Source organism: Salmo salar, chromosome 15 (assembly GCF_965601325.2).
Source record: "Salmo salar chromosome 15, fSalSal1, whole genome shotgun sequence".
NCBI classification, from domain to species: domain Eukaryota; kingdom Metazoa; phylum Chordata; class Actinopteri; order Salmoniformes; family Salmonidae; genus Salmo; species Salmo salar.
In genome coordinates this window covers 57,242,501-57,266,888 of record NC_138305.1, presented here as the reverse complement: position 1 = coordinate 57,266,888, position 24,388 = coordinate 57,242,501, and the positions used below count along the sequence as shown (strand labels likewise).

At 42.4% G+C, this 24,388-nt stretch overlaps 1 protein-coding gene across 1 annotated transcript in view; it reads right to left on the bottom strand.

The window, feature by feature from the left end:
- Positions 1-24,388, bottom strand: part of LOC106571582 (MAM domain-containing glycosylphosphatidylinositol anchor protein 2) — a 416,194-nt gene that overhangs the window by 232,071 nt on the left and 159,735 nt on the right. Inside the window, exon 3 of the mRNA XM_014144816.3 lies at positions 7,410-7,584. Coding sequence (XP_014000291.1) covers positions 7,410-7,584 — 175 coding nt within the window. The remainder of the gene's footprint in view (positions 1-7,409; positions 7,585-24,388) is intronic.

The following is a 24,388-nucleotide window of genomic DNA, read 5'->3' as shown; positions in this document are numbered from 1 at the left end:
GGAGTTAGCGAGGTAACTTTGGTCAACTCTGAGTTCAACTCGGGATAACCGGTACCACGAAAGTGGCTCACCTTTTAGCCAGCTAAATTTCTATGGCAACAAATCCTTCAGATCTAACCTGCTTCGGGGCAGGCTAACTCGGGGCAAACTCCAATATCCTTAATGAGATGGTCTGAGCCACGAGTTGAGGACCATTGAAATCAGATTCCCTCCCTTTTGCAAAGATTGCATCATCTTCCCTTTAATTTTGTGTGCAAAAAAATAGTCATGTTAAAATACTTATCACATTAGACATTTAGTAATGATATAATGCATTTGAAACTTCACACACAGTAAAACCTTTGTATAATTGTATTGATAGCGGGAAAAAAGTGCTTGTGCATTGATAAGCACAGCAAAGCACACCAAAGACGGCATTAATAACAAATAAAAAGCCTAGTCCACGCCATAGCCTGCTGAATTTGCAAGAAAACTTTCATTTCATTTTGATTTTGGCACAAATGAGAATGTGTCACTGACTCACCCATGGATTGATTCCAGCCTGAGCTGGAATGTGAAGCTAACTGCAGCTGGCTAGCTTTAGAAAACCCTGAGTAGATCTAGGTTGCTTCTTAGTATACCCCTCTGGTTTCAGAAGGACTGGGAAGGAAAAGCAAGAAATTGTTTTTTTAAAGAACAGAAGAAAATACTTCACTTTAGAAACAAGATATTCACATTGAAATACACGCCCTCCTAAATTCCTGTCTCTCTCATTTCACATTTACATTTTCTCCCTCATATTTGTATCGTCCCTCAAGCATAATAGAAGTGTCCATCCTAACTAGCGGTTACATTTCTGGGTAGTATAAACACATTGGTATGAATAAAGACACACCGGTGCAACATCTGAAAAACAGACAGTCAACACAATTTGTCAAGGTGTTTCTGTTGAGTCCTGGTGCCCAAACAGCAATTCTAATGCAAATTAAAAACCAAGGCTGCAAAGCACTAAAAATAGTGAAAGCTGCAAAAGAGGCCCATCAATTAAATTCACCCCTGGGGGACAGCTATAACATTTCTATGGAGAAATCCAGTGTGTTTCTGCTGGATGTGCAATACAACATTCTGCTAATGAAGTACACATGCACTACAAGGCCAGAGACAAGGGCATCCACTTTAAACGCTGCTGCTGTTTTAATAATGTCATATAAAGTCCTGTTTTAAGGCTCTACAATATGAAGGACATAGCATTACATATTTAGTGTACACTCAATGATAAATATGAAGCGTTTACAAGATGAGATAATGATCAATTCAAGCTTGAAAGGATAAAGTACTTGAAAGTACTGTACAATGTCTTTAACAATTGATTGTCCCTTTAAATCCCCTTCCAATGGACACAGAGTTTTTCTGGAGAGGGCCTCATTGGACAGGGAGCCAACTGGAGAGAGCATTGGATGACATCATTGGTTGAATGAATGTCACAGCAGATGTGTCTGATAGGCTCACCAAACCTACCATGGTGCCTATTCAGGATTAAACTGTAAACAATGCCATGGCTGTTATGAAAGGGGGGAAGGGGGATACCTAGTCAGTTGTCCATCTGAATATATTCAACTGAAAAGTGTCTTCCACATTTAACCCGCATTGAATCAGAGAGGTGCGGGGAAGAGTGGGTTAACTGCGGCGCCCGGGGAACAGTGGGTTAACTGCCTTGCTCAGGGGCAGAATGACATATTTTTACCTTGTCAGCTCGGGGATTCGATCCAGCAAACTTCCGGTTACTGGCCCAACGCTCTGTGGTGACTGTATTACCGCCACACCAGCATTCATGAGTCATGACCGCAGTAAAATTCTACATGACCATTTAGTCACGTTAATCTCCTCTTATGCACTCTGGACATTCATTAGTAGTAGCCTACCCAACTCGCTAACGATCATCAGGTTGCTAATGGCCTGGTACTCAGGGCTCTATTGTCCCTCTTACCATGCTGACATCGAAAATCACATCAAACACTTATCATCAAAGCAGTAGGTGCTTTAAAAACTCACCTTACCGTGATTGATCAATTTGAAGAAAGAAGTTTAACAATAGGTTGAAACTGACTGGAAAACATTTATTGTGGATGTTGTTTCAAAGCCTAACACAACGGAATGGACAGTGCTTTCTAAGGTGATGAAACCTCTTAAGGATCGGACCCTTCATCTCAATTTCCGCCTAAAATGACATATCCAAATCTAACAGCCTGTAGTTCAGGATCTGAAGCAAGTATATGCATATTCTTCATACGATTTGAAAGGAAAGACCTTGAAGTTTGTGGAGATGTGAAATGAATGTAGGAGAATATAACACATTAGATCTGGTAAAAGATAAAACAAACAAAAACACATGCATTTCCTATTTTATTTTTGTTACATCATCTTTGAAATGCAAAAGAAAGGCCATACATTTACATAGGATGCTGGATGTAAGTTAGATGTTGTCCACAAGAGGGCAGCAGTGTGTGTCCAAAGTTTTAGACCGATACATTCAAAATGTTTTTAAAACATTTTAAATATATATATTTTTTTAATTTAACCTTTATCTAACTAGTCAAGAATAAGAATAAGATATCTACATAATATTTAGCGTCCCTAAAAGGTACTAACCTTCACACTTCTAGATGGCCGGCCGGGCGGGGATGGGTGTGGAGCTAGAGACAGCAGAGGGATCAAACTGGAGGATCCAGGTCCTACGTTTGAATGAGTGGGGGATGGAGGAGTCTCTACCACTATTGAGGATTTAAAAAAATCTGTTAGCTTCTTTGGGAACGGGGGGCAGTATTGAGTAGCTTGGATGAATATGGTGCCCAGAGTAAACTGCCTGCTACTCAGGCCCAGAAACTAGAATATGCATATAATTAGTAGATTTGGATAGAAAACACTCTAAAGTTTCCAAAGCTGTTACATTAATGTCTGTGAGTATAACAGAACTCATATGGCAGGCAAAAACCTGAGAAAAATCCAACCAGGAAGTGGGAAATCTGAGGTTTGTAGTTTTTTTTGAGTGATTGCCTATCCAATATACAGTTTAAATGGGCTCAGATTGCACTTCCTAAGGCTTCCACTAGATGTCAACAGTCTTTAGAACGTTGTTTCAGGCTTCTACTGTGAAAGGGGAGCGAATAAGAGCTGTTTCAACCAGTGGTCAGGTTGAAAGCCTTGAGTTGTTTATCGCGTGTGGCCATGAGCGCAAGCTCCGTTCCCTTTCCTTTCTATTTCAAAGGAATTGTCTGGTTGGAATATTATTGAAGATTTATGATAAAAACATCCTAAAGATTGATTATATACATCGTTTGACATGTTTCTACAAACCATAATGGAACTTTTTTGACTTTTCATCTGGACTTTGTGAGCGCTCTTTGTGCATTTGGATTACTGGACTAAACGCGCAAACAAAAAGGAGGTATTTGGACATAAAGATGAACTTTATCGAACAAAACGAACATTTATAATATGATCACTTGATGAGAGAACAGCGTGTACAGCATGAGGCAAGGAACAGAGCGCAAGCAATAGCCTATAGTCGCATCATGCAGCCCATAAATCTATTGACTTCTAAGACGTTCTAAGGTTTGTAATAATCACAACTAAAGTTGCCAAATAACTCTAAATCTAGCATATAGGACCTGTTTCAAATTATCACTTTTAAGCTCAACATAGCCACTTCTACTTCATATGTGTGCACTCTTGCTTCTGAATGGGACAAACATCCATTATATTTTATTCAGCTAAGTTAAACTATATATTCTTCTTACTATAAAATCATACAATATCAAATAATGGCACAGGACTTATAAGCATATCTTGTCTGATATATGAACAAGCCTACAGTCTATGGCGTGGCGCATAAACAGATAACGTACAGTAAGCCAAATCATATTCTATTCTTCTGGAATACATTTTCTACATATCATAATGTTTCTTCAGGCCTGCCTAACATAAATAATGTATTTATTGTGATGGTGTATATTGAATTGATTTATTCAACATGTTTTAAATGTAGATGTTCCAAAGGCGCACATCAGAGGCTTGTATGCTGCTTGTATGAGTGGAGCCTGGAGATGCTAAACATGTTCACGTTAATTAACGGTCAATTACCGTGAGACCCAGCATCCTTTTGCATGACAATAACCTGCTGACAAAATAACAGCCCTAGCCATGGCAACCCAGAGAGCCACTGGTCAACTCTATAAATCATAGTGCTATCAAGCTAAAACAGTGACACTGGGATGTTAGTCACTGTCCGTCCAGGGTCTGTTGTATGTGTCAATAGTTTACAGTTAACAGTGTAGAAGAACTGAAAAGGAGAAAGCAAATGTCTAGTATACATCCACCACAAAGCCAATATGGCAGTCCAGTGCAGATGAAGGAAAGGAGACAAGGAGAGAGTAAAATACTCCTCTTCCCCCTCCTTCCTCCAAGTTCCAAGCTTTCTAACCATCCTCTATTCCACAGCCCCTGCTCAAGTCAGTACGGATAAACAGGTACAAGGGCTGAGAGCCACACAGACACCCAGGGACTAGAAAGAGAGAGAGAGAGAGAGAGAGAGAGAGAGAGAGAGAGAGAGAGAGAGAGAGCGAGAGAGAGAACGGAGACAGATGTAAAGGCAGAGAGAGAGAGAGAGAGAGAGATCAGAGAGAGAGAAAGCGAGAGCAGACAGAGAAAAAGCCTTGGCGGCGGTGAGGCTAACCACCAGCCACACAGACAGACCCGAAATGTCGTGACAGACTGACAGGAGTCACTGGCAGATAGAGCAGAGGCTTTAGATGTCAGATGAAAGCGATTCCACTTACTTTGGTAACCCCTGCCTGACCAAGGAGAAGAGAAGAGAGGAGAGGCAAAGGCAGAGGAAGAGAAAGAGAAAGAGGCAGAGGCCGACGAGAGGTGGAGACAGACGAGAGGCAGAGAGGAAAGACTGAGACAGGACTGCAGACTGCTCTGTGTTCTGCCACAGAGAGAGTGGGAGAAGAGAACACAGGCCAAAAGGTTTATCGCTTGCGATGATGTTACGGAAGGGAAAGTGCTGGTTTAATGTGCTTGTGTCACAGAGTGGTGGATCTGGGGAGGTTCTGGCTGGGAGCTATATAATGTTTGCTTGTCTAGGGTTCAGATGAGACAAACCGTCCTCCATTTAAGCGCACATCTGAGGAGTTGTTGATTGCAGCTGAAGTACAGTAGGTGCCCCAGACAACTCCAATCAGACCTCACTATTGTTTAACCTGTTAGGGCTAGGGGGCAGCATTTGCACGTCTGGATAAAAAAAATGTACCCGATTTAATCTGGTTACTAATCCTACCCAGTAACTAGAATATGCATATACTTATTATATATGGATAGAAAACACTCTAAAGTTTCTAAAACTGTTTGAATGGTGTCTGTGAGTATAACAGAACTCATTTGGCAGGCAAAACCCTGAGACATTTTCTGACAGGAAGTGGATACCTGATGTGTTGTATTGACTTTAAACCTATCCCATTGAAAAACACAGGGGCTGAGGAATATTTTGGCACTTCCTATTGCTTCCACTAGATGTCACCAGCCTTTACAAAGTGTTTTGAGTCTTCTGGAGGGAGATCTGACCGAACAAGAGCCATGGAACGATGATGTCCCATTAGACACCTGGCGCGCGAGTTCATGTTGGGTACCCTCGTTCCAATACGTTATAAAAGAGTATGCATTCGTCCACCTTGAATATTATTCATGTTCTGGTTAAAAAAGGCCCTAATGATTTATGCTATACAACGTTTGACATGTTTGAACGAACGGAAATATATTTTTTCCCCTCGTTCATGACGAGAAGTCCGGCTGGCTTAGATCATGTGCTAACAAGACGGAGATTTTTGGACATAAATGATGAGCTTTTTTGAACAAAACTACATTCGTTATGGACCTGTGATACCTGGAAGTGACATCTGATGAAGAGAATCAAAGGTAATGGATTATTTACATAGTATTTTCGATTTTAGATCTCCCCAACATGACGTCTAGTCTGTATCGCAACGCGTATTTTTCTGGGCGCAGTGCTCAGATTATTGCAAAGTGTGATTTCCCAGTAAGGTTATTTTTAAATCTGGCAAGTTGATTGCGTTCAAGAGATGTAAATCTATAATTCTTTAAATGACAATATAATATTTTACCAATGTTTTCTAATTTTAATTATTTAATTTGTGACGCTGACTTGACTGCCGGTTATTGGAGGGAAACGATTTCCTCAACATCAATGCCATAGTAAAACGCTGTTTTTGGATATAAATATGAACTTGATAGAACTAAAAATGCATGCATTGTCTAACATAATGTCCTAGGAGTGTCATCTGATGGAGATTGTAAAAGGTTAGTGCATCATTTTAGCTGGTTTTATGGTTTTGGTGACCCTGTCTTTGACTTGACAAAACATTACACACAACTCTTGTAAATGTACTGTCCTAACATACTCTAAATTTATGCTTTCGCCGTAAAACCTTTTTGAAATCGTAAAACGTGGTTAGATTAAGGAGATGTTTATCTTTGAAATGGTGTAAAATAGTTGTATTTTTGAAAAATTTGAATTTTGACATTTATTTGGATTCAAATTTGCCGCTCTTGAAATGCACCTGCTGTTGATGGAGTGCACCACGGGTGGCACGCTAGCGTCCCACCTAGCCCATAGAGGTTAATGGCTAGGTTGACTAGGGTGGAAGCTACTGGGCTGGGTTGTTTATACTGTTGTCTACTGTACAGCACCCCCCCCCCCCCCCCCCCCCCACACACACACACACACAGACACAGGATGTTTAGATAGGGCCCCAATTCAACATTTAGTATTGACTGACATTTGATTGAATTGTGCAACAATTGGAATGAACCAAACCTTAAAAACTTATCGTTAACTTATGGTTGAAATCTAGTTTAAAGAACAACTATGCAGAAATCACTCCGCCATTCCCTGGTTGCTAAAATTTGAATAGTTTTCCTAATATCAGTGTATGTGACAAAACAAGCAAGTATAGTGTAGAGAATCATTGTACCATCTAAACCGCAGTGAAATATCTTTCCATAAGCAAAAATGTTGTGTTTTCAGCTGTTTGAAAGTGGTGCAGAAAACCGAAAGTAAAAGATGCAAAAACAAAACTTAAGGGAAGCATTGAAATAGCGCACATAGAACCGATCTACCACTTCTTAGATGTGCTTTCAATGAGAATGACAGATCTATAACACAAATTTCTATGTGTATTTGGTCGAGTCGCCCAAAAAGTAACATTTTGCAGCTCTAAAATCGAAAGGGAACGGTATACTAACTAGCCACGTTGAATTTTATGCAATGTTATTACGTTGAGAAAGTACATTTAAATAAAAAGAAAACAACCTTGACCCAACCACTGTGTCCGAAGGTAATGTACAGTACTTACAGTAGACGTCGACCCGTATGGACTTGATGGCCGGGGAGCCCAGGCCGTTCTCAGCCTTGCAGTAGTAGCGTCCTCCCTGGTGTCTCTGGATCTTGGAGATGTGCAGCGTCTCGTTAAACACGCTGGAGTCCTGGAAGCGATCCGACACGCTGCCTGCTGTCTTGGTCCATCGGATCTGTGTAGGACATGCGGTTGGTTAGATGACTTACTTGACATAAAGCCCTTGGCTTCTTTAATTAAGGCGGATAGGCCACTGATGAATGTCTTCCATGGTTATTAAAGGGGTAGTTGTGGCACAAGGACTGGATATAAAGAAAATACAAAGAAATAGCAACGAAAGGAAAGCGAATGTCTGCTCACTGTTTGCTGAATTTAAAAAAATCTTCTAGCTAGCTAGAGTTACAACGTTTGGAACCCATCCTGGTCTTTATCAGGTTACTGGGCATTGTTAACCTCCATCAGCCCTGGAAAGGTGAGTCCCTACCCTCTACCAATTTCCTTTTTTTATTACAACCACACTTTATCACCCAATACATTGTGTCGGACTCTTACCATCCTCAAAGGAGATCTGATATCTCTATCTGATAAACCCTCATTCACAGCTTCACCATCTTTCACTAACTGGTACAACAACCTTAACCATGTTGCAGTGGGTGGTGGTGAAAGGTGAACTCGCGTTCAGTCTCTTCCTCTGGTCTACAACATGGAGGTGTAATTGACCCTCCGTCATGTATCTCTCTCTCTTTTTCTGTCTCTCTTTCTCTCTCTCAATTTTCAATTTCACTTGCTTTATTGGCATGACGTAATGACGTACATATTGCCGAAGCGTACTTTGGAAATGGAATGATTCATTAACAATATCAATAACATCACGAAAAATAATCAACATTGTCACGAACAGGACAATCAGTAACAGCAATAGTCAAGGGTGGGGGTGGGGGGGGGGTGTATTGGAAATCAGTAAGAAATTCAGTAAATAAATAAGCAAATAACACAAAGACATGTGCAGGTTGGTTGATCTGTCAGACACAATCCCTCATTTTATGGCAGGCAGCAATGTAGTGCGCTGCCAACCCACAGCTCTCTGCATCCTCACCCAACAGGATGGGTCATCTCTTCTCATCAGAGAGGTCTTGGAAACCTTCAATAACCATTTCACATTTGTGGAAATAAAACTCTAATTGCTTGATATTTTTGCAATTTTGTCAGGAAATGTAGCTCTGTGTCAATTTCTGCCGTGGTGCAGTGACTGCACAGCCTTTCCTCTACAGGGAGCCAGGATTCCCTGTGTCTACCTTTCTCAATGACAAGCCTATGCTAATTAAGTTTGTACTTTGTCAAGGTTTTTCTAAGATTTTGATCAGTAACAACGGTTAAATAATTTGTCATAGTATACTGTCAATTTATGGCTAGACAGCACTGCATTTTGCTTTGTGCTTGTGTATCCTAATAGGTGATGTACAGATGTAGGATCTGATCCCCCTGTTGCAGGAAAACTTTCCAATAAATGTAAAACGTTTAATTTATTTGAGGTTTAAAAAGGCTCCCTGTAATGTGTACGCTGGGAGTCAGGAAGCAAGTTCAGGGAGTGAATAATTTAATATAGAAACGAACACGGACAAAACAACAAACACGAGTAGTGTACAGACATGAAACAAACAAAAAAAAATGGAACAGAAACAATAACGTCTGAGGAAGGAACCATAGGGAGTGACATATGTAGGGAAGGTAATCAGGAAGGTGATGGAGTCCAGGTGAGTCTGATGTGGCGCAGGTACGCATAACGATGGTGACAGGCGTGCGTAGTAATGAGCAGTCTGGGGACCTCGAGCGCCAGAGGGAGTATACGTGAAATTTTAATTTCAGACTTGATTTTCCCTCACAAAAAAATATATCAACCCCCACAAAAATGTCCATTAATTATATATACTGTAATCCACATAATAGTTCACATTTCCTGTAGATGCAGGATTATTTTCCTGCTCTAGCAAACTGGCTAAAATTAACATCCGACATCTGTAGTTGCTGCGTGCACATTCATGCACGCACACACATTCACTCACTCACACATACTGGCCTTGCTTTGCCTCCAAAGCCAACACATATCTCTGCTGCCTGAGTGAGCAGAAGAGGAGCAGCAGCGCATAGGAATTCGATATCACTGCATTGGCTAGCGATAGCATCGTATTGGAGACTGATAGAATCTCATTTGATGGCGATAGCATCGGATATTATCACACAAGGCTTGGGATTGGGTGGTGTCGGAGAGATAGCTGTTCTGTTGTATTGGATGTGGGTCTTATCATATGTTCAACTTCCAGACTGGGATATATACAGTATGTCCGCCAATTGAAGCTCAACAGAAGTTGGGTGATGCAACAGGACAACGACCCAAAACACAGAAGTAAATCAACAACAAAATGGCTTCAACAGAAGAAAATACACCTGGAGTGGCCCAGTCAGAGTCCTGACCTCAACCATATTGAGATGCTGTGGCATGACCTCAAGAGAGCAGTTCACACCAGACATCCCAAGAATATTGCTGAACTGAAACAGTTTTGTAAAGAGGAATGGTCCAAAATTCCTCCGGACCGTTGTGCAAGTCTGATCCGCAACTACAGAAAACGTTTGGTTGAGGTTCTTGCTGCCAAAGGAGGGTCAACCAGTTATTAAATCCAAGGGTTCACATACTGCACTGTGAATGTTTACAAGGTGTGTTCAATAAAGACATGAACACGTATATAATTGTTTGTGTGTTATTAGTTTAAGCAGACTGTGTTTGTCTATTGTTGTGACCTAGATGAAGATCAGATCAAATTTTATGACCAATTTATGCAGAAATACAGGTATTTCCAAAGTGTTAACATACTTTTTATTGCCACTGTATACAGTACCAGTCAAGAGTTTGGACACACCTACTCAGATTATCTTTAATTTTACTGTTTTCTACATTGTAATCATGTAGTAACCAAAAAAGTGTTCAACAAACCAAGATATATTTCATATTTGAAATTCCTCAAAGTAGCCAGGGTGGCTAGTTTTGATGTCTTTACTATTATTCTACAATGTAGAAAATATAAAAAATTAAGAAAAACCGTTGAATGAGAACAAGTGTCCAAACTCTTGACTGGTACAGTATATATATATATATATACTGAGGAGGGTGATAATGATACAATATGCTGTCACTCTCTTTCCCTCTCTCTCTCGCTCTCTCTTTCCCACACCTCTCTCTTTCTGTCTTTGCATAATGGGAGATCTGGAGAAGAAGTGGAGGAGAGGAATGAAGAAAGGATGGAAGAAAGAGAATTCAGAGAGAAACTTTGGCTCTATCTAATTTATGCTCGTAACTTATTTAACTGCTGAGGAGGAGAGTTTTTTTTAAAACTCATGCTGTCCTTAGCTGGTATAATGGTAGAAGAAATGTACTCAGTGTTTAGTGACAGGCATGCTGGGCTTCACCATCGATAGCTTGCTGAGTTGAGAATTGTTTTTGGTTCAATGCTTCTGTATCTACTTGTCTAATGTATGGGGGTTTGAACCCCCTCTGATGCAGCACACACATACTCTAAGAAGAAACAGGGGGGTGATAAGAGGGTAATGAGGAGGGTGATAATGATACAATATGCTGCATTGACTTTTATATATATATATATATATATATATATATATATGTATACAGTGAGGGAAAAAAGTATTTGATCCCCTGCTGATTTTGTACGTTTGCCCACTGACAAAGAAATGATCAGTCTATAATTTTAATGGTAGGTTTATTTGAACAGTGAGAGACAGAATAACAACAAAGAAATCCAGAAAAACGCATGTCAAAAATGTTATAAATTGATTTGGATTTTAATGAGGGAAATAAGTATTTGACCCCCTCTGCAAAACATGACTTAGTACCTGGTGGCAAAACCCTTGTTGGCAATCACAGAGGTCAGATGTTTCTTGTAGTTGGCCACCAGGTTTGCACACATCTCAGGAGAGATTTTGTCCCACACCTCTTTGCAGACCTTCTCCAAGTCATTAAGGTTTCGAGGCTGATGTTTGGCAACTCGAACCTTCAGCTCCCTCCACAGATTTTCTATGGGACTAAGGTCTGGAGACTGGCTAGACCACTCCAGGACCTTAATGTGCTTCTTCTTGAGCCACTCCTTTGTTGCCTTGGCCGTGTGTTTTGGGTCATTGTCATGCTGGAATACCCACCCACGACCCATTTTCAATGCCCTGGTTTGAGGGAAGGAGGTTCTCACCCAGGATTTGATGGTACAAGGCCCCGTCCATCATCCCTTTGATGCGGTGAAGTTGTCCTGTCCCCTTAGCAGAAAAACACCCCCAAAGCATAATGTTTCCACCTCCATGTTTGACGGTGGGGATGTTGTTCTTGGGGTCATAGGCAGCATTCCTCCTCCTCCAAACACGGCGAGTTGAGTTGATGCCAAAGAGCTCCATTTTGGTCTCATCTGACCACAACACTTTCACCCAGTTGTCCTCTGAATCATTCAGATGTTCATTGGCAAACTTCAGACGGGCATGTATATGTGCTTTCTTGAGCAGGGGGACCTTGCGGGTGCTGCAGGATTTCAGTCCTTCACGGCGTAGTGTGTTACCAATTGTTTTCTTGGTGACTATGGTCCCAGCTGCCTTGAGATCAATGACAAGATCCTACCGTGTAGTTCTGGGCTGATTCCTCACCGTTCTCAGGATCATTGCAACTCCACGAGGAGAGATCTTGCATGGAACCCCAGGCCGAGGGAGATTGACAGTTCTTTTGTGTTTCTTCCATTTGCGAATAATCGCACCAACTGTTGTCACCTTCTCACCAAGCTGCTTGGCGATGGTCTTGTAATCCATTCCAGCCTTGTGTTGGTCTACAATCTTGTCCCTGACATCCTTAGAGAGCTCTTTGGTCTTGGCCATGGTGGAGAGTTTGGAATCTGATTGATTGATTGCTTCTGTGGACAGGTGTCTTTTATACAGGTAACAAGCGGAGATTAGGAGCACTTCCTTTAAGAGTGTGCTCCTAATCTCAGCTCGTTACCTGTATAAAAGACACCTGGGAGCCAGAAATCTTTCTGATTGAGAGGGGACAAAAACTTATTTCTCTCATTAAAATGCAAATCAATTTATAACATTTTTGACATGCGTTTTTCTGGATTTTATTGTTATTCTGTCTCTCACTGTTCAAATAAACCTGCCATTAAAATTATAGACTGATCATTTCTTTGTCAGTGGGAAAACGCACAAAATCAGCAGAGGATCAAATACTTTATATATATATATATATATATATATATATATATATATATATATATATATATATATATATAGTGGCAAAGAAGGGGGTCGAGTGATAAATGGCAGATATGTGAGGGCAGAACTAATAAACGGGCTCTGCCCGATCACTAAAATGGCCACCCCGATCAGAACTACAGATCACAAAATGGCCGACTGCCAAAACTACAATTCCCAGAAGCAAGGGGAACCCTCAGAAGGTGGAGCCGACCCACAGATAAAAGGTCAAGAAAAACCAGGAAGAGAGAGAGAGGGCGGGAAGGATCTATGAACCATAGAGAAAGAGACAATCTACATTGGCTGGATTTACCGTGTACGAGCTGGACTGTTTTGGACTTACCTGTTGGCGTTTAGACCTGGACCTACCGAGAACCAGATTTGTGTACCGAACCCTGCTATCCTTGACCTTACCTGCGGCCTGGGTGGACCAGGACAGCGAAACAAACACACAGGTACTGTCATGTTCAAAATAACTTTCATTCTGGGCTGACTTTGGTGACAGTTTCCCACTTAATTTGTGACAAACGCTCCTAACTTTGAAGAGGTTTGCCACAATATATATATATATATATATATATATATATATATATATATATATATATATATATATATATATAAAAGTCAATGCAGCATATTGTATCTTTATCGCCCTCCTCATTACCCCCTTATCACCCCCCTGTTTCTTCTTAGAGTATGTGTGTGCTGCATCAGAGGGGGTTCAAACCCCCATACATTAGACAGGTAGATACAGAAGCATTGAACCAAAAACAATTCTCAACTCAGCAAGCTATCGATGGTGAAGCCCAGCATGCCTGTCACTAAACACTGAGTACATTTCTTCCCCATTATACCAGCTAAGGACAGCATGAGTTTAAAAAAAAACTCTCCTCCTCAGAAGTTAAATAAGTTACGAGCATAAATTAGATAGAGCCAAAGTTTCTCTCTGAATTCTCTTTCTTCCATCCTTTCTTCATTCCTCTCCTCCACTTCTTCTCCAGATCTCCCATTATGCAAAGACAGAAAGAGAGAGAGAGGGAAAGAGAGTGACAGAGCTAGCGCGAGAGAGAGAGAGAGAAGGCAAGGCAGCATATTGTATCATTCTCGCCCCCCTTTTTTGAGTGTGTGTGTGTGTGTGTGTGTGTGTGTGTGTGTGTGTGTGTGTGTGTGTGTGTGTGTGTGTGTGTGTGTGTGCATGTGTGTTTCTTTCGGTACGTGTGTGTTGCATCAGAGGGGGTTCAAACCCTACGATTCCATCTTACTCCGGAGGCTCTTGTCCAAGCCAGGGGCCAGAAGCAGAGACAGAGAGAAGAGTCTTCAGATGGAGCCATGGAGTTTATTATTAGCCTGACAAGAGTCCAGTTGTTCATAGCCGGCGAGGAACCAACCAACTAGCCCCAGTCTCTGTATATCACACTGTCACGTCCTGACCTTAGAGAGCCGTTTTATTTCTCTATTTGGTTAGGTCAGGGTGTGATGTGGGGTGGGCATTCTATGTCATCTATTTCTTTGTGTTGGCCGAGTAGGGTTCCCAATCAGAGGTAGCTGTTTATCGTTGTCTCTGATTGGGAATCATACTTAGGCAGCTTTTCCCACCTGTGTTTGTGGGTAGTTGTTTTCTGTTTTGTATTCTGTACCTGACAGAACTGTGCGCTTTCGTTTTTCCCTTATGTTATTTTGTTTGAGTGTTTTTTTTGATAATACAAATCATGAACACTTACCATGCTGTGCTTTGGTCCACTCCTTCCGACGAAACCCGTTACACACACAAACTAGCCAGAGTCTCTACATTGCATTAAAACTGAACTATAACTCACAGATCTGACCTGAAGCGCGCGTGCACACACACACACACACGCACACACACACACACACACACACAGGGGCGACCTCTTCTGTGTACAAGACTTTCATACTGACTTAAAGAGGTTATATTAACGTCAAAGCTAAAGTGCTTTTTGGAAAAAGAAAAAAATGTGACAAGTAGATACAGAAGCACTGAACCAAAAAACCTCTCAACTCAGCAAGCGATCGATGGTGAAGCCCAGCAAGCCTACATCACTAAACACTGAGTACATCTGTTCCCTATTATGCTAGTTAGGGAAAGCATGAGTTAATAAAAACAACCTCTCCTCCTCAGAAGTTAAATAAGTTATGAGCATAAATTAGATAGAGCCAAAGTCTTCTTTCCTCTCCTCCACTTCTTCTCCAGATCTCCCATCATGCAAACACAAAGACAGAGAGCGAGAGAGGGAGAAAGGGAGACAGAGAGATAGCTTATGAAGACCTCAGCTGAATTCAATATTCTACTAGCTTATATCCTCCCGTTCATTTCCTCTCCTTTGCCATTTGTGTAAAGAGCTTTTGAGCTCCAGCACAGCGCCAATATCAATAAGTGTATTGTTCGAGTGACACTAAGAAGTGGATATTCAAATAGCCTCTGTGGTTTTCAAAGGGAAAGTGCTACTGTTTGTTTCACATGGTGGTAGACCACATTATCTGACTGACTGGGAGGCTTTCGAATTTTTTCTGGAGCCCCACGGCCATTTTGTTCTCATATCTTTGCCTTACTTTCTTTGTCTGGGTGCTAGAGATTGCCTCCATCATTCTTAAATGGAAGAAGTTTGGAAACACCAAGACACTTCCTAGCCGCCCGGCCAAACTGAGCAATCGGGGGAGAAGGGCCTTGGTCAGGGAGGTGAACAAGGACCCGATGGTCACTCTGACAGAGCTCTAGAGTTCCTCTGTGGAGAGTGGAGAACCTTCCAGAAGGACAACAATCTCTGCAGTACTCCACCAATCAGGCCTTTATGGTAGAATAGCCAGATCAAAGCCATTCCTCAGTAAAAGGGACATGACAGCCCCCTTGGAGTTTTCCAAAACTCTTAATGTCCTTGAGGGGCCCAGCCAGAGCCCGGACTTGAACCCGAATGAACATCTCTGGAGAGACCTGAAAATAGCTGTGCCGCAACGCTCCCCATCCAACCTGACAGACCTTGAAAGGATCTGCAGAGAAGAATGGGAGAATCTCCCCAAATACCGGTGTGCCAAGCCTGTACGTAGCGTCATACCCAAGAAGACTCAATACTGTTATCGCTGTCAAAGGTGCTTCAACAAAGTAATGAATAAAGGGTCTGAATACTAATGTAAATGTGATATTGTCATTACGGCAAACTGTGTGTAGATTGATGAGGGGGAAAAAACGATATAATCAATTTTAGAAGAAGGTTGTTACGTATCAAAATTGGGAAAAGGTCAAGGGGTCTGAATACTTTCCGAAAGCTGTGTATGTCCACTGGGGGATTCTGTAAGAATTAGAGTATGCCTGGAAGTACGGTTTGACCCTCTTTTCTTGCCCTAAGACAGACATTGGAGATCAGAGAGGAGTGGATGGGTTGGGCCATACTCGCTACTATAATTAGATGAGTTTACATTTTTGCTTATACCATGTAGTTATCTCAAATAATGTACAATTATACAATTAACAATGTATAATTGACTTAGACGGTGAGGTCAGGAGTTCAATCTTTACACATCCACCATAAAGAGCATTAGAAAACATGACCTTTTTTTCATTTACAAGCAGGGAAGAAGAATTGAGAGAAAGTCATTACAATGATAATGCTTTTCTCCCTGTAAGTCAGTCAGTCTTGTCTTTGGCATTCTGATACAAAGATTAGCTTTTATGTAAAGTTGCTATTCTGCTTGGATCTGAATCCAACAGTAACTCCCAGCAGCGATGGTCAACACAGCTTGCTTGCCATCTTTGAGTTCTGTAGGGGGTACGAGGGAGGAGGTCAGGTAAGGTCTCTGTGCAGCCAAGTGTGGCCAAGTATGAAAATAGAATGACCAGAGAAAATCAGCTACGGGTACATATCACAGACTGACGGGATAAATAGTGTGACTCCATGGCACCCAATATTCTTTTGCACAAACAGATGTAGGATCTTAATTTGATCACCCTTTTGCAGGAGAACTTTCCTGTGTTGCAGGAAATGTTAAACTTGTAGTGTATTTGAGGTTTTAAAAGGCCTCTGAAGTTTGTAATTTCCACTTAATTTTTTTTATTAACCCCTACAAAAATTTCCATAAATTAGAATCCACAGAATAATTCACATTTTCTTTTGCTGCAGGATTATTTTTCTGGAGTTGCAAACTGGCTCAAATGAAGATCCTACATCTGTGGGGAATACTGTTAATTTCAACTAAGACTCAAAGATCTAGGGGGAAATCTATTTTATCTAATTCTATTTTTAAAATATATATGGGGGATTGGAAATGATGCAGACAATTGCATTGATGGAAACTACAATCTATCTGCATTATTAAAAATAAACTCAAAGTTCTGAATCACAAAATGTACAGATGAAAAATCAACAGGTATCATAAACAATGAGAGACAAAGATCCAACTATCCAACCATCCAAATGATGACATTTCATGAAGGGTGAAATGTCTGAATCACAAATACCAAAGACTATACAGAAAGTTCCACAGTACTGCAGTAGTCCTAATATTACACATTACAGTTGCATAGTAAAATGTTGCAATTTTAGGTCTCCCTAAATGAAGAATTCTCTGTAAAGCCTGTGGTTATTGATGACTCACACTGGGATTCATAGGACTCAAATAAACCTATCTGTACCATAGCCCAGGGAGAACGGGGGTGGCTAGGATCACACTGCACTCCAGGCCACAACTAACCCCTGGATAAACTACACTCTCCACAGTAGCTATATCATTCCATGAGTATACACTACTCTACAGTATCCCAGAATTATACAGGGGCAGATTTAGCCCCCCTCCCCACCAGGGCCAAAACTACAGTATCTCTACAGTAGCTATATTCTTCCATCGCCTTTGGCCCCCGAGCTCTGATGCTATAGCCTGCTAGACACTCATGACTCTATCCAGCTAATTTATACCCCCTGACCCTCTCACCCACCTGTCTGAACTTGACCCAGCCGACAATTGAAGCAGAAATGGGGGTGAATGTTTGGTGGTGTTTGTTTGTGTGTGTGTGTGTGTGTGTGTGGGTGCGTATGTGTGTGTGCCTGCATGCTTGCGTGTTTGCTCAGCAGTTTAGCTGGCATATAGTCTGGCTGTATCCCCAAACACAGTGTGTGTGTACAGAGTGGAGGCAGGCCAGAGCCCTTTTCAGGGGATATGACAGGGGAGAGAGAAAAATGGCTTTATAATGGGAATTACATCGCACAGTGGCTGTAAGAATGAATGCCTCTGTATGTGTGATAGCCAGTAAAGTGCATGATTGTGTCCCAAATGGCAAGCTATTCCCTATACATAGTGCAGTAATTTTGACCAGAGCCCTGTTTACAATAGAAGCCAACATGCTGTCTGGCACATTAATCTAACATCCTTTTTAGCTGGCAGTGTGTACCAATGTCATTCATACCTTAGAAGGCCATTCCTGTTGAAGAGCTAATGTACATTAGAAAGAAACAGAGAGAGAGAAAAAGGGTGAAACAGACAGACAGAGAGAGAGAGAGGAAAAGGGTGAAAGAAACAGAGAGAGAGAGGAAAAGGGTGAAAGAAACAGAGAGAGAGAGAGGAAAAGGGTGAAAGAAACAGAGAGAGAGAGATGAAAAGGGTGAAAGAGAGAGAGAGAGAGAGAGAGGAAAAGGGTGAGAGAGAGAGAGAGAGAGGAAAAGGGTGAGAGAGAGAAAAAGGGTGAGAGAGAGAGAGAGAGAGAGGAAAAGGGTGAAAGAAACAGAGAGAGAGAGAGAGAGAGGAAAAGGGTGAGAGAGAGAGAGGAAAAGGGTGAGAGAGAGAGAGGAAAAGGGTGAGAGAGAGAAAAAGGGTGAGAGAGAGAGAGAGGAAAAGGGTGAAAGAAACAGAGAGAGAGAGGAAAAGGGTGAAAGAAACAGAGAGAGAGCGAGGAAAAGGGTGAGAGAGAGAAAAAGGGTCAGAGAGAGAGAGAGGGAGAGAGAGGAAAAGGGTGAAAGAAACAGAGAGAGAGAGAGAGGAAAAGGGTGAAAGAAACAGAGAGAGAGAGGAAATGGGTGAAAGAAACAGAGAGAGAGAGAGAGAGAAAGAAACAGAGAGAGAGAGAGGAAAAGGGTGAAAGAAACAGAGAGAGAGGAAAAGGGTGAAAGAAACAGAGAGAGAGGAAAAGGGTGAAAGAAACAGAGAGAGAGGAAAAGGGTGAAAGAAACAGAGAGAGAGGAAAAGGGTGAAAGAAACAGAGAGAGAGAGAGAGAGAGAGGAAAAGGGTGAGAGAGAGAGAGGAAAAGGGTGAGAGAGAGAGAGGAAAAGGGTGAGAGAGAGAAAAAGGGTGAGAGAGAGAGAGAGGAAAAGGGTGAAAGAAACAGAGAGAGAGAGAGGAAAAGGGTGAAAGAAAGAGAGAGAGAGAGGAAAAGGGTGAAAGAAACAGAGAGAGAGAGAGGAAAGGGGTGAAAGAGAGAGAGAGAGAGAGAGGAAAAGGGTGAAAGAAACAGAGAGAGAGAGGAAAGGGGTGAAAAACAGAGAGAGAGAGGAAAAGGGTGAAAGAGAGAGAGAGAGAGAGGAAAAGGGTGAGAGAGAGAGAGAGAGAGAGAGAGAGAGAGAGAGGAAAAGGGTGAGAGAGAGAGAAAAAGGGTGAGAGAGAGAGAGAGAGAGAGAGAGAGGAAAAGGGTGAAAGAAACAGAGAGAGAGAGAGAGAGAGAGAGGAAAAGGGTGAGAGAGAGAGAGGAAAAGGGTGAGAGAGAGAGAGGAAAAGGGTGAGAGAGAGAAAAAGGGTGAGAGAGAGAGAGAGGAAAAGGGTGAAAGAAACAGAGAGAGAGAGAGGAAAAGGGTGAAAGAAAGAGAGAGAGAGAGGAAAAGGGTGAAAGAAACAGAGAGAGAGAGAGGAAAGGGGTGAAAAACAGAGAGAGAGAGGAAAAGGGTGAAAGAGAGAGAGAGAGAGAGAGGAAAAGGGTGAAAGAAACAGAGAGAGAGAGAGGAAAGGGGTGAAAACAGAGAGAGAGAGGAAAAGGGTGAAAGAGAGAGAGAGAGAGAGAGGAAAAGGGTGAGAGAGAGAGAGAGAGAGAGAGAGAGAGAGGAAAAGGGTGAGAGAGAGAGAAAAAGGGTGAGAGAGAGAGAGAGAGAGAGAGAGAGGAAAAGGGTGAAAGAAACAGAGAGAGAGAGAGAGAGAGAGAGGAAAAGGGTGAGAGAGAGAGAGAGAGGAAAAGGGTGAGAGAGAGGAAAAGGGTGAGAGAGAGAGAGAGAGAGAGAGAGAGAGAGAGAGAGAGAGAGAGAGAGGAAAAGGGTGAGAGAGAGAAAAAGTGTGTGAGAGAGAGAGAGAGGAAAAGGGTGAAAGAAACAGAGAGAGAGGAAAAGGGTGAAAGAAACAGAGACAGAGAGAGAGAGGAAAAGGGTGAAAGAAACAGAGAGAGAAAGAGAGGAAAAGGGTGAAAGAAACAGAGAAAGAGAGAGGAAAAGGGTGAGAGAGAGAAAAAGGGTGAGAGAGAGAGAGAGAGAGAGAGGAAAATGGTGAAAGAAACAGAGAGAGAGGAAAAGGGTGAAAGAAATAGAGACAGAGAGAGAGAGCGAGAGAGGGGAAAATGGTGAAAGAAACAGAGAGAGAGGAAAAGGTTGAAAGAAACAGAGAGAGAGAGAGAGAGGAAAAGGGTGAAAGAAACAGAGAGAGGAAAAGGGTGAAAGAAACAGAGAGAGAGAGAGAGAGAGGAAAAGGGTGAAAGAAACAGAGAGAGAAAGTGAGGAAAAGGGTGAAAGAAACAGAGAGAGAGCGAGGAAAAGGGTGAAAGAAACAGAGAGAGAAAGTGAGGAAAATAGGGTGAAAGAAACAGAGAGAGAGCGAGGAAAAGGGTGAGAGAGAGAAAAAGGGTCAGAGAGAGAGAGAGAGAGAGGAAAAGGGTGAAAGAAACAGAGAGAGAGAGGAAAAGGGTGAAAGAAACAGAGAGAGAGGAAAAGGGTGAAAGAAACAGAGAGAGAGAGAGAGGAAAAGGGTGAAAGAAACAGAGAGAGAAAGAGAGGAAAAGGGTGAAAGAAACAGAGAGAGAAAGAGAGGAAAAGGGTGAAAGAAACAGAGAGAGAGGAAAAGGGTGAAAGAAACAGAGAGAGAGGAAAAGGGTGAAAGAAACAGATAGAGAGGAAAAGGGTGAAAGAAACAGAGAGAGAGAGAGAGAGAGAGAGAGAGAGAGAGAGAGAGGAAAAGGGTGAAAAGAAACAGAAAGAGAGAGAGAGGAAAAGGGTGAAAGAAACAGAGAGAGAGAGAGAGGAAAAGGGTGAAAGAAACAGAGAGAGAGAGGGGAAAAGGGTGAAAGAAAGAGAGAGAGAGGAAAAGGGTGAAAGAAACAGAGAGAGAGAGAGGAAAAGGGTGAAAGAGAGAGAGAGAGAGAGGAAAAGGGTGAGAGAGAGAGAGAGAGAGAGAGAGAGAGAGAGAGAGGAAAAGGGTGAAAAGAAACAGAAAGAGAGAGAGAGGAAAAGGGTGAAAGAAACAGAGAGAGAGAGGGGAAAAGGGTGAAAGAAAGAGAGAGAGAGGAAAAGGGTGAAAGAAACAGAGAGAGAGAGAGGAAAAGGGTGAAAGAAACAGAGAGAGAGGAAAAGGGTGAAAGAAACAGAGAGAGAGAGAGAGGAAAAGGGTGAAAGAAACAGAGAGAGAGAGGAAAAGGGTGAAAGAAACAGAGAGAGAGAGAGAGAGAGAAAGAAACAGAGAGAGAGGAAAAGGGTGAAAGAAACAGAGAGAGAGGAAAAGGGTGAAAGAAACAGAGAGAGAGAGAGAGAGAGAGAGAGAGAGAGAGAGGAAAAGGGTGAGAGAGAGAGAGGAAAAGGGTGAGAGAGAGAGAGGAAAAGGGTGAGAGAGAGAAAAAGGGTGAGAGAGAGAGAGAGGAAAAGGGTGAAAGAAACAGAGAGAGAGAGGAAAAGGGTGAAAGAAAGAGAGAGAGAGGAAAAGGGTGAAAGAACAGAGAGAGAGAGAGGAAAGGGGTGAAAAACAGAGAGAGAGAGGAAAAGGGTGAAAGAGAGAGAGAGAGAGAGAGGAAAAGGGTGAGAGAGAGAGAGAGAGAGAGAGAGAGAGAGGAAAAGGGTGAGAGAGAGAGAAAAAGGGTGAGAGAGAGAGAGAGAGAGAGAGAGAGAGGAAAAGGGTGAAAGAAACAGAGAGAGAGGAAAAGGGTGAAAGAAACAGAGAGAGAGAGAGAGGAAAAGGGTGAAAGAAACAGAGAGAGAGAGGAAAAGGGTGAAAGAAACAGAGAGAGAGAGAGAGAGAGAGAGAGAAAGAAACAGAGAGAGAGGAAAAGGGTGAAAGAAACAGAGAGAGAGGAAAAGGGTGAAAGAAACAGAGAGAGAGAGAGAGAGAGAGAGAGAGAGAGAGAGGAAAAGGGTGAGAGAGAGAGAGGAAAAGGGTGAGAGAGAGAGAGGAAAAGGGTGAGAGAGAGAAAAAGGGTGAGAGAGAGAGAGAGGAAAAGGGTGAAAGAAACAGAGAGAGAGAGGAAAAGGGTGAAAGAAAGAGAGAGAGAGGAAAAGGGTGAAAGAACAGAGAGAGAGAGAGGAAAGGGGTGAAAAACAGAGAGAGAGAGGAAAAGGGTGAAAGAGAGAGAGAGAGAGAGAGGAAAAGGGTGAGAGAGAGAGAGAGAGAGAGAGAGAGAGAGGAAAAGGGTGAGAGAGAGAGAAAAAGGGTGAGAGAGAGAGAGAGAGAGAGAGAGAGAGGAAAAGGGTGAAAGAGAGAGAGAGAGAGAGGAAAAGGGTGAGAGAGAGAGAGAGAGAGAGGAAAAGGGTGAGAGAGAGAAAAAGGGTGAGAGAGAGAGAGAGAGAGAGGAAAAGGGTGAAAGAAACAGAGAGAGAGGAAAAGGGTGAAAGAAACAGAGAGAGAGAGAGAGAGAGGAAAAGGGTGAAAGAAACAGAGAGAGAGGAAAAGGGTGAAAGAAACAGAGAGAGAGAGAGAGGAAAAGGGTGAAAGAAACAGAGAGAGAGGAAAAGGGTGAAAGAAATAGAGACAGAGAGAGAGAGCGAGAGAGGGGAAAATGGTGAAAGAAACAGAGAGAGAGGAAAAGGTTGAAAGAAACAGAGAGAGAGAGAGAGAGGAAAAGGGTGAAAGAAACAGAGAGAGGAAAAGGGTGAAAGAAACAGAGAGAGAGAGAGAGAGAGAGAGGAAAAGGGTGAAAGAAACAGAGAGAGAAAGTGAGGAAAAGGGTGAAAGAAACAGAGAGAGAGCGAGGAAAAGGGTGAAAGAAACAGAGAGAGAAAGTGAGGAAAATAGGGTGAAAGAAACAGAGAGAGAGCGAGGAAAAGGGTGAGAGAGAGAAAAAGGGTCAGAGAGAGAGAGAGAGAGAGAGAGAGGAAAAGGGTGAAAGAGAGAGAGAGAGAGAGGAAAAGGGTGAGAGAGAGAGAGAGTGAGAGGAAAAGGGTGAGAGAGAGAAAAAGGGTGAGAGAGAGAGAGAGAGAGAGGAAAAGGGTGAAAGAAACAGAGAGAGAGGAAAAGGGTGAAAGAAACAGAGAGAGAGAGAGAGAGAGGAAAAGGGTGAAAGAAACAGAGAGAGAGGAAAAGGGTGAAAGAAACAGAGAGAGAGAGAGAGGAAAAGGGTGAAAGAAACAGAGAGAGAGAGGAAAAGGGTGAAAGAAACAGAGAGAGAGAGAGAGAGAGAAAGAAACAGAGAGAGAGAGAGGAAAAGGGTGAAAGAAACAGAGAGAGAGGAAAAGGGTGAAAGAAACAGAGAGAGAGAGAGAGAGAGAGAGAGAGAGAGAGGAAAATGGTGAGAGAGAGAGAGGAAAAGGGTGAGAGAGAGAGAGGAAAAGGGTGAGAGAGAGAAAAAGGGTGAGAGAGAGAGAGAGGAAAAGGGTGAAAGAAACAGAGAGAGAGAGGAAAAGGGTGAAAGAACAGAGAGAGAGAGAGGAAAGGGGTGAAAAACAGAGAGAGAGAGGAAAAGGGTGAAAGAGAGAGAGAGAGAGAGAGAGGAAAAGGGTGAGAGAGAGAGAGAGAGAGAGAGAGGAAAAGGGTGAGAGAGAGAGAAAAAGGGTGAGAGAGAGAGAGAGAGAGAGGAAAAGGGTGAAAGAAACAGAGAGAGAGAGAGAGAGAGAGGAAAAGGGTGAGAGAGAGAGAGAGGAAAAGGGTGAGAGAGAGGAAAAGGGTGAGAGAGAGAGAGAGAGAGAGAGAGAGAGAGAGAGAGAGGAAAAGGGTGAGAGAGAGAAAAAGTGTGAGAGAGAGAGAGAGAGGAAAAGGGTGAAAGAAACAGAGAGAGAGGAAAAGGGTGAAAGAAACAGAGACAGAGAGAGAGAGGAAAAGGGTGAAAGAAACAGAGAGAGAAAGAGATGAAAAGGGTGAAAGAAACAGAGAAAGAGAGAGGAAAAGGGTGAGAGAGAGAAAAAGGGTGAGAGAGAGAGAGAGAGAGGAAAATGGTGAAAGAAACAGAGAGAGAGGAAAAGGGTGAAAGAAATAGAGACAGAGAGAGAGAGCGAGAGAGGGGAAAAGGGTGAAAGAAACAGAGAGAGAGGAAAAGGTTGAAAGAAACAGAGAGAGAGAGAGAGAGGAAAAGGGTGAAAGAAACAGAGAGAGGAAAAGGGTGAAAGAAACAGAGAGAGAAAGTGAGGAAAAGGGTGAAAGAAACAGAGAGAGAGCGAGGAAAAGGGTGAAAGAAACAGAGAGAGAAAGTGAGGAAAAGGGTGAAAGAAACAGAGAGAGAGCGAGGAAAAGGGTGAGAGAGAGAAAAAGGGTCAGAGAGAGAGAGAGGGAGAGAGAGGAAAAGGGTGAAAGAAAC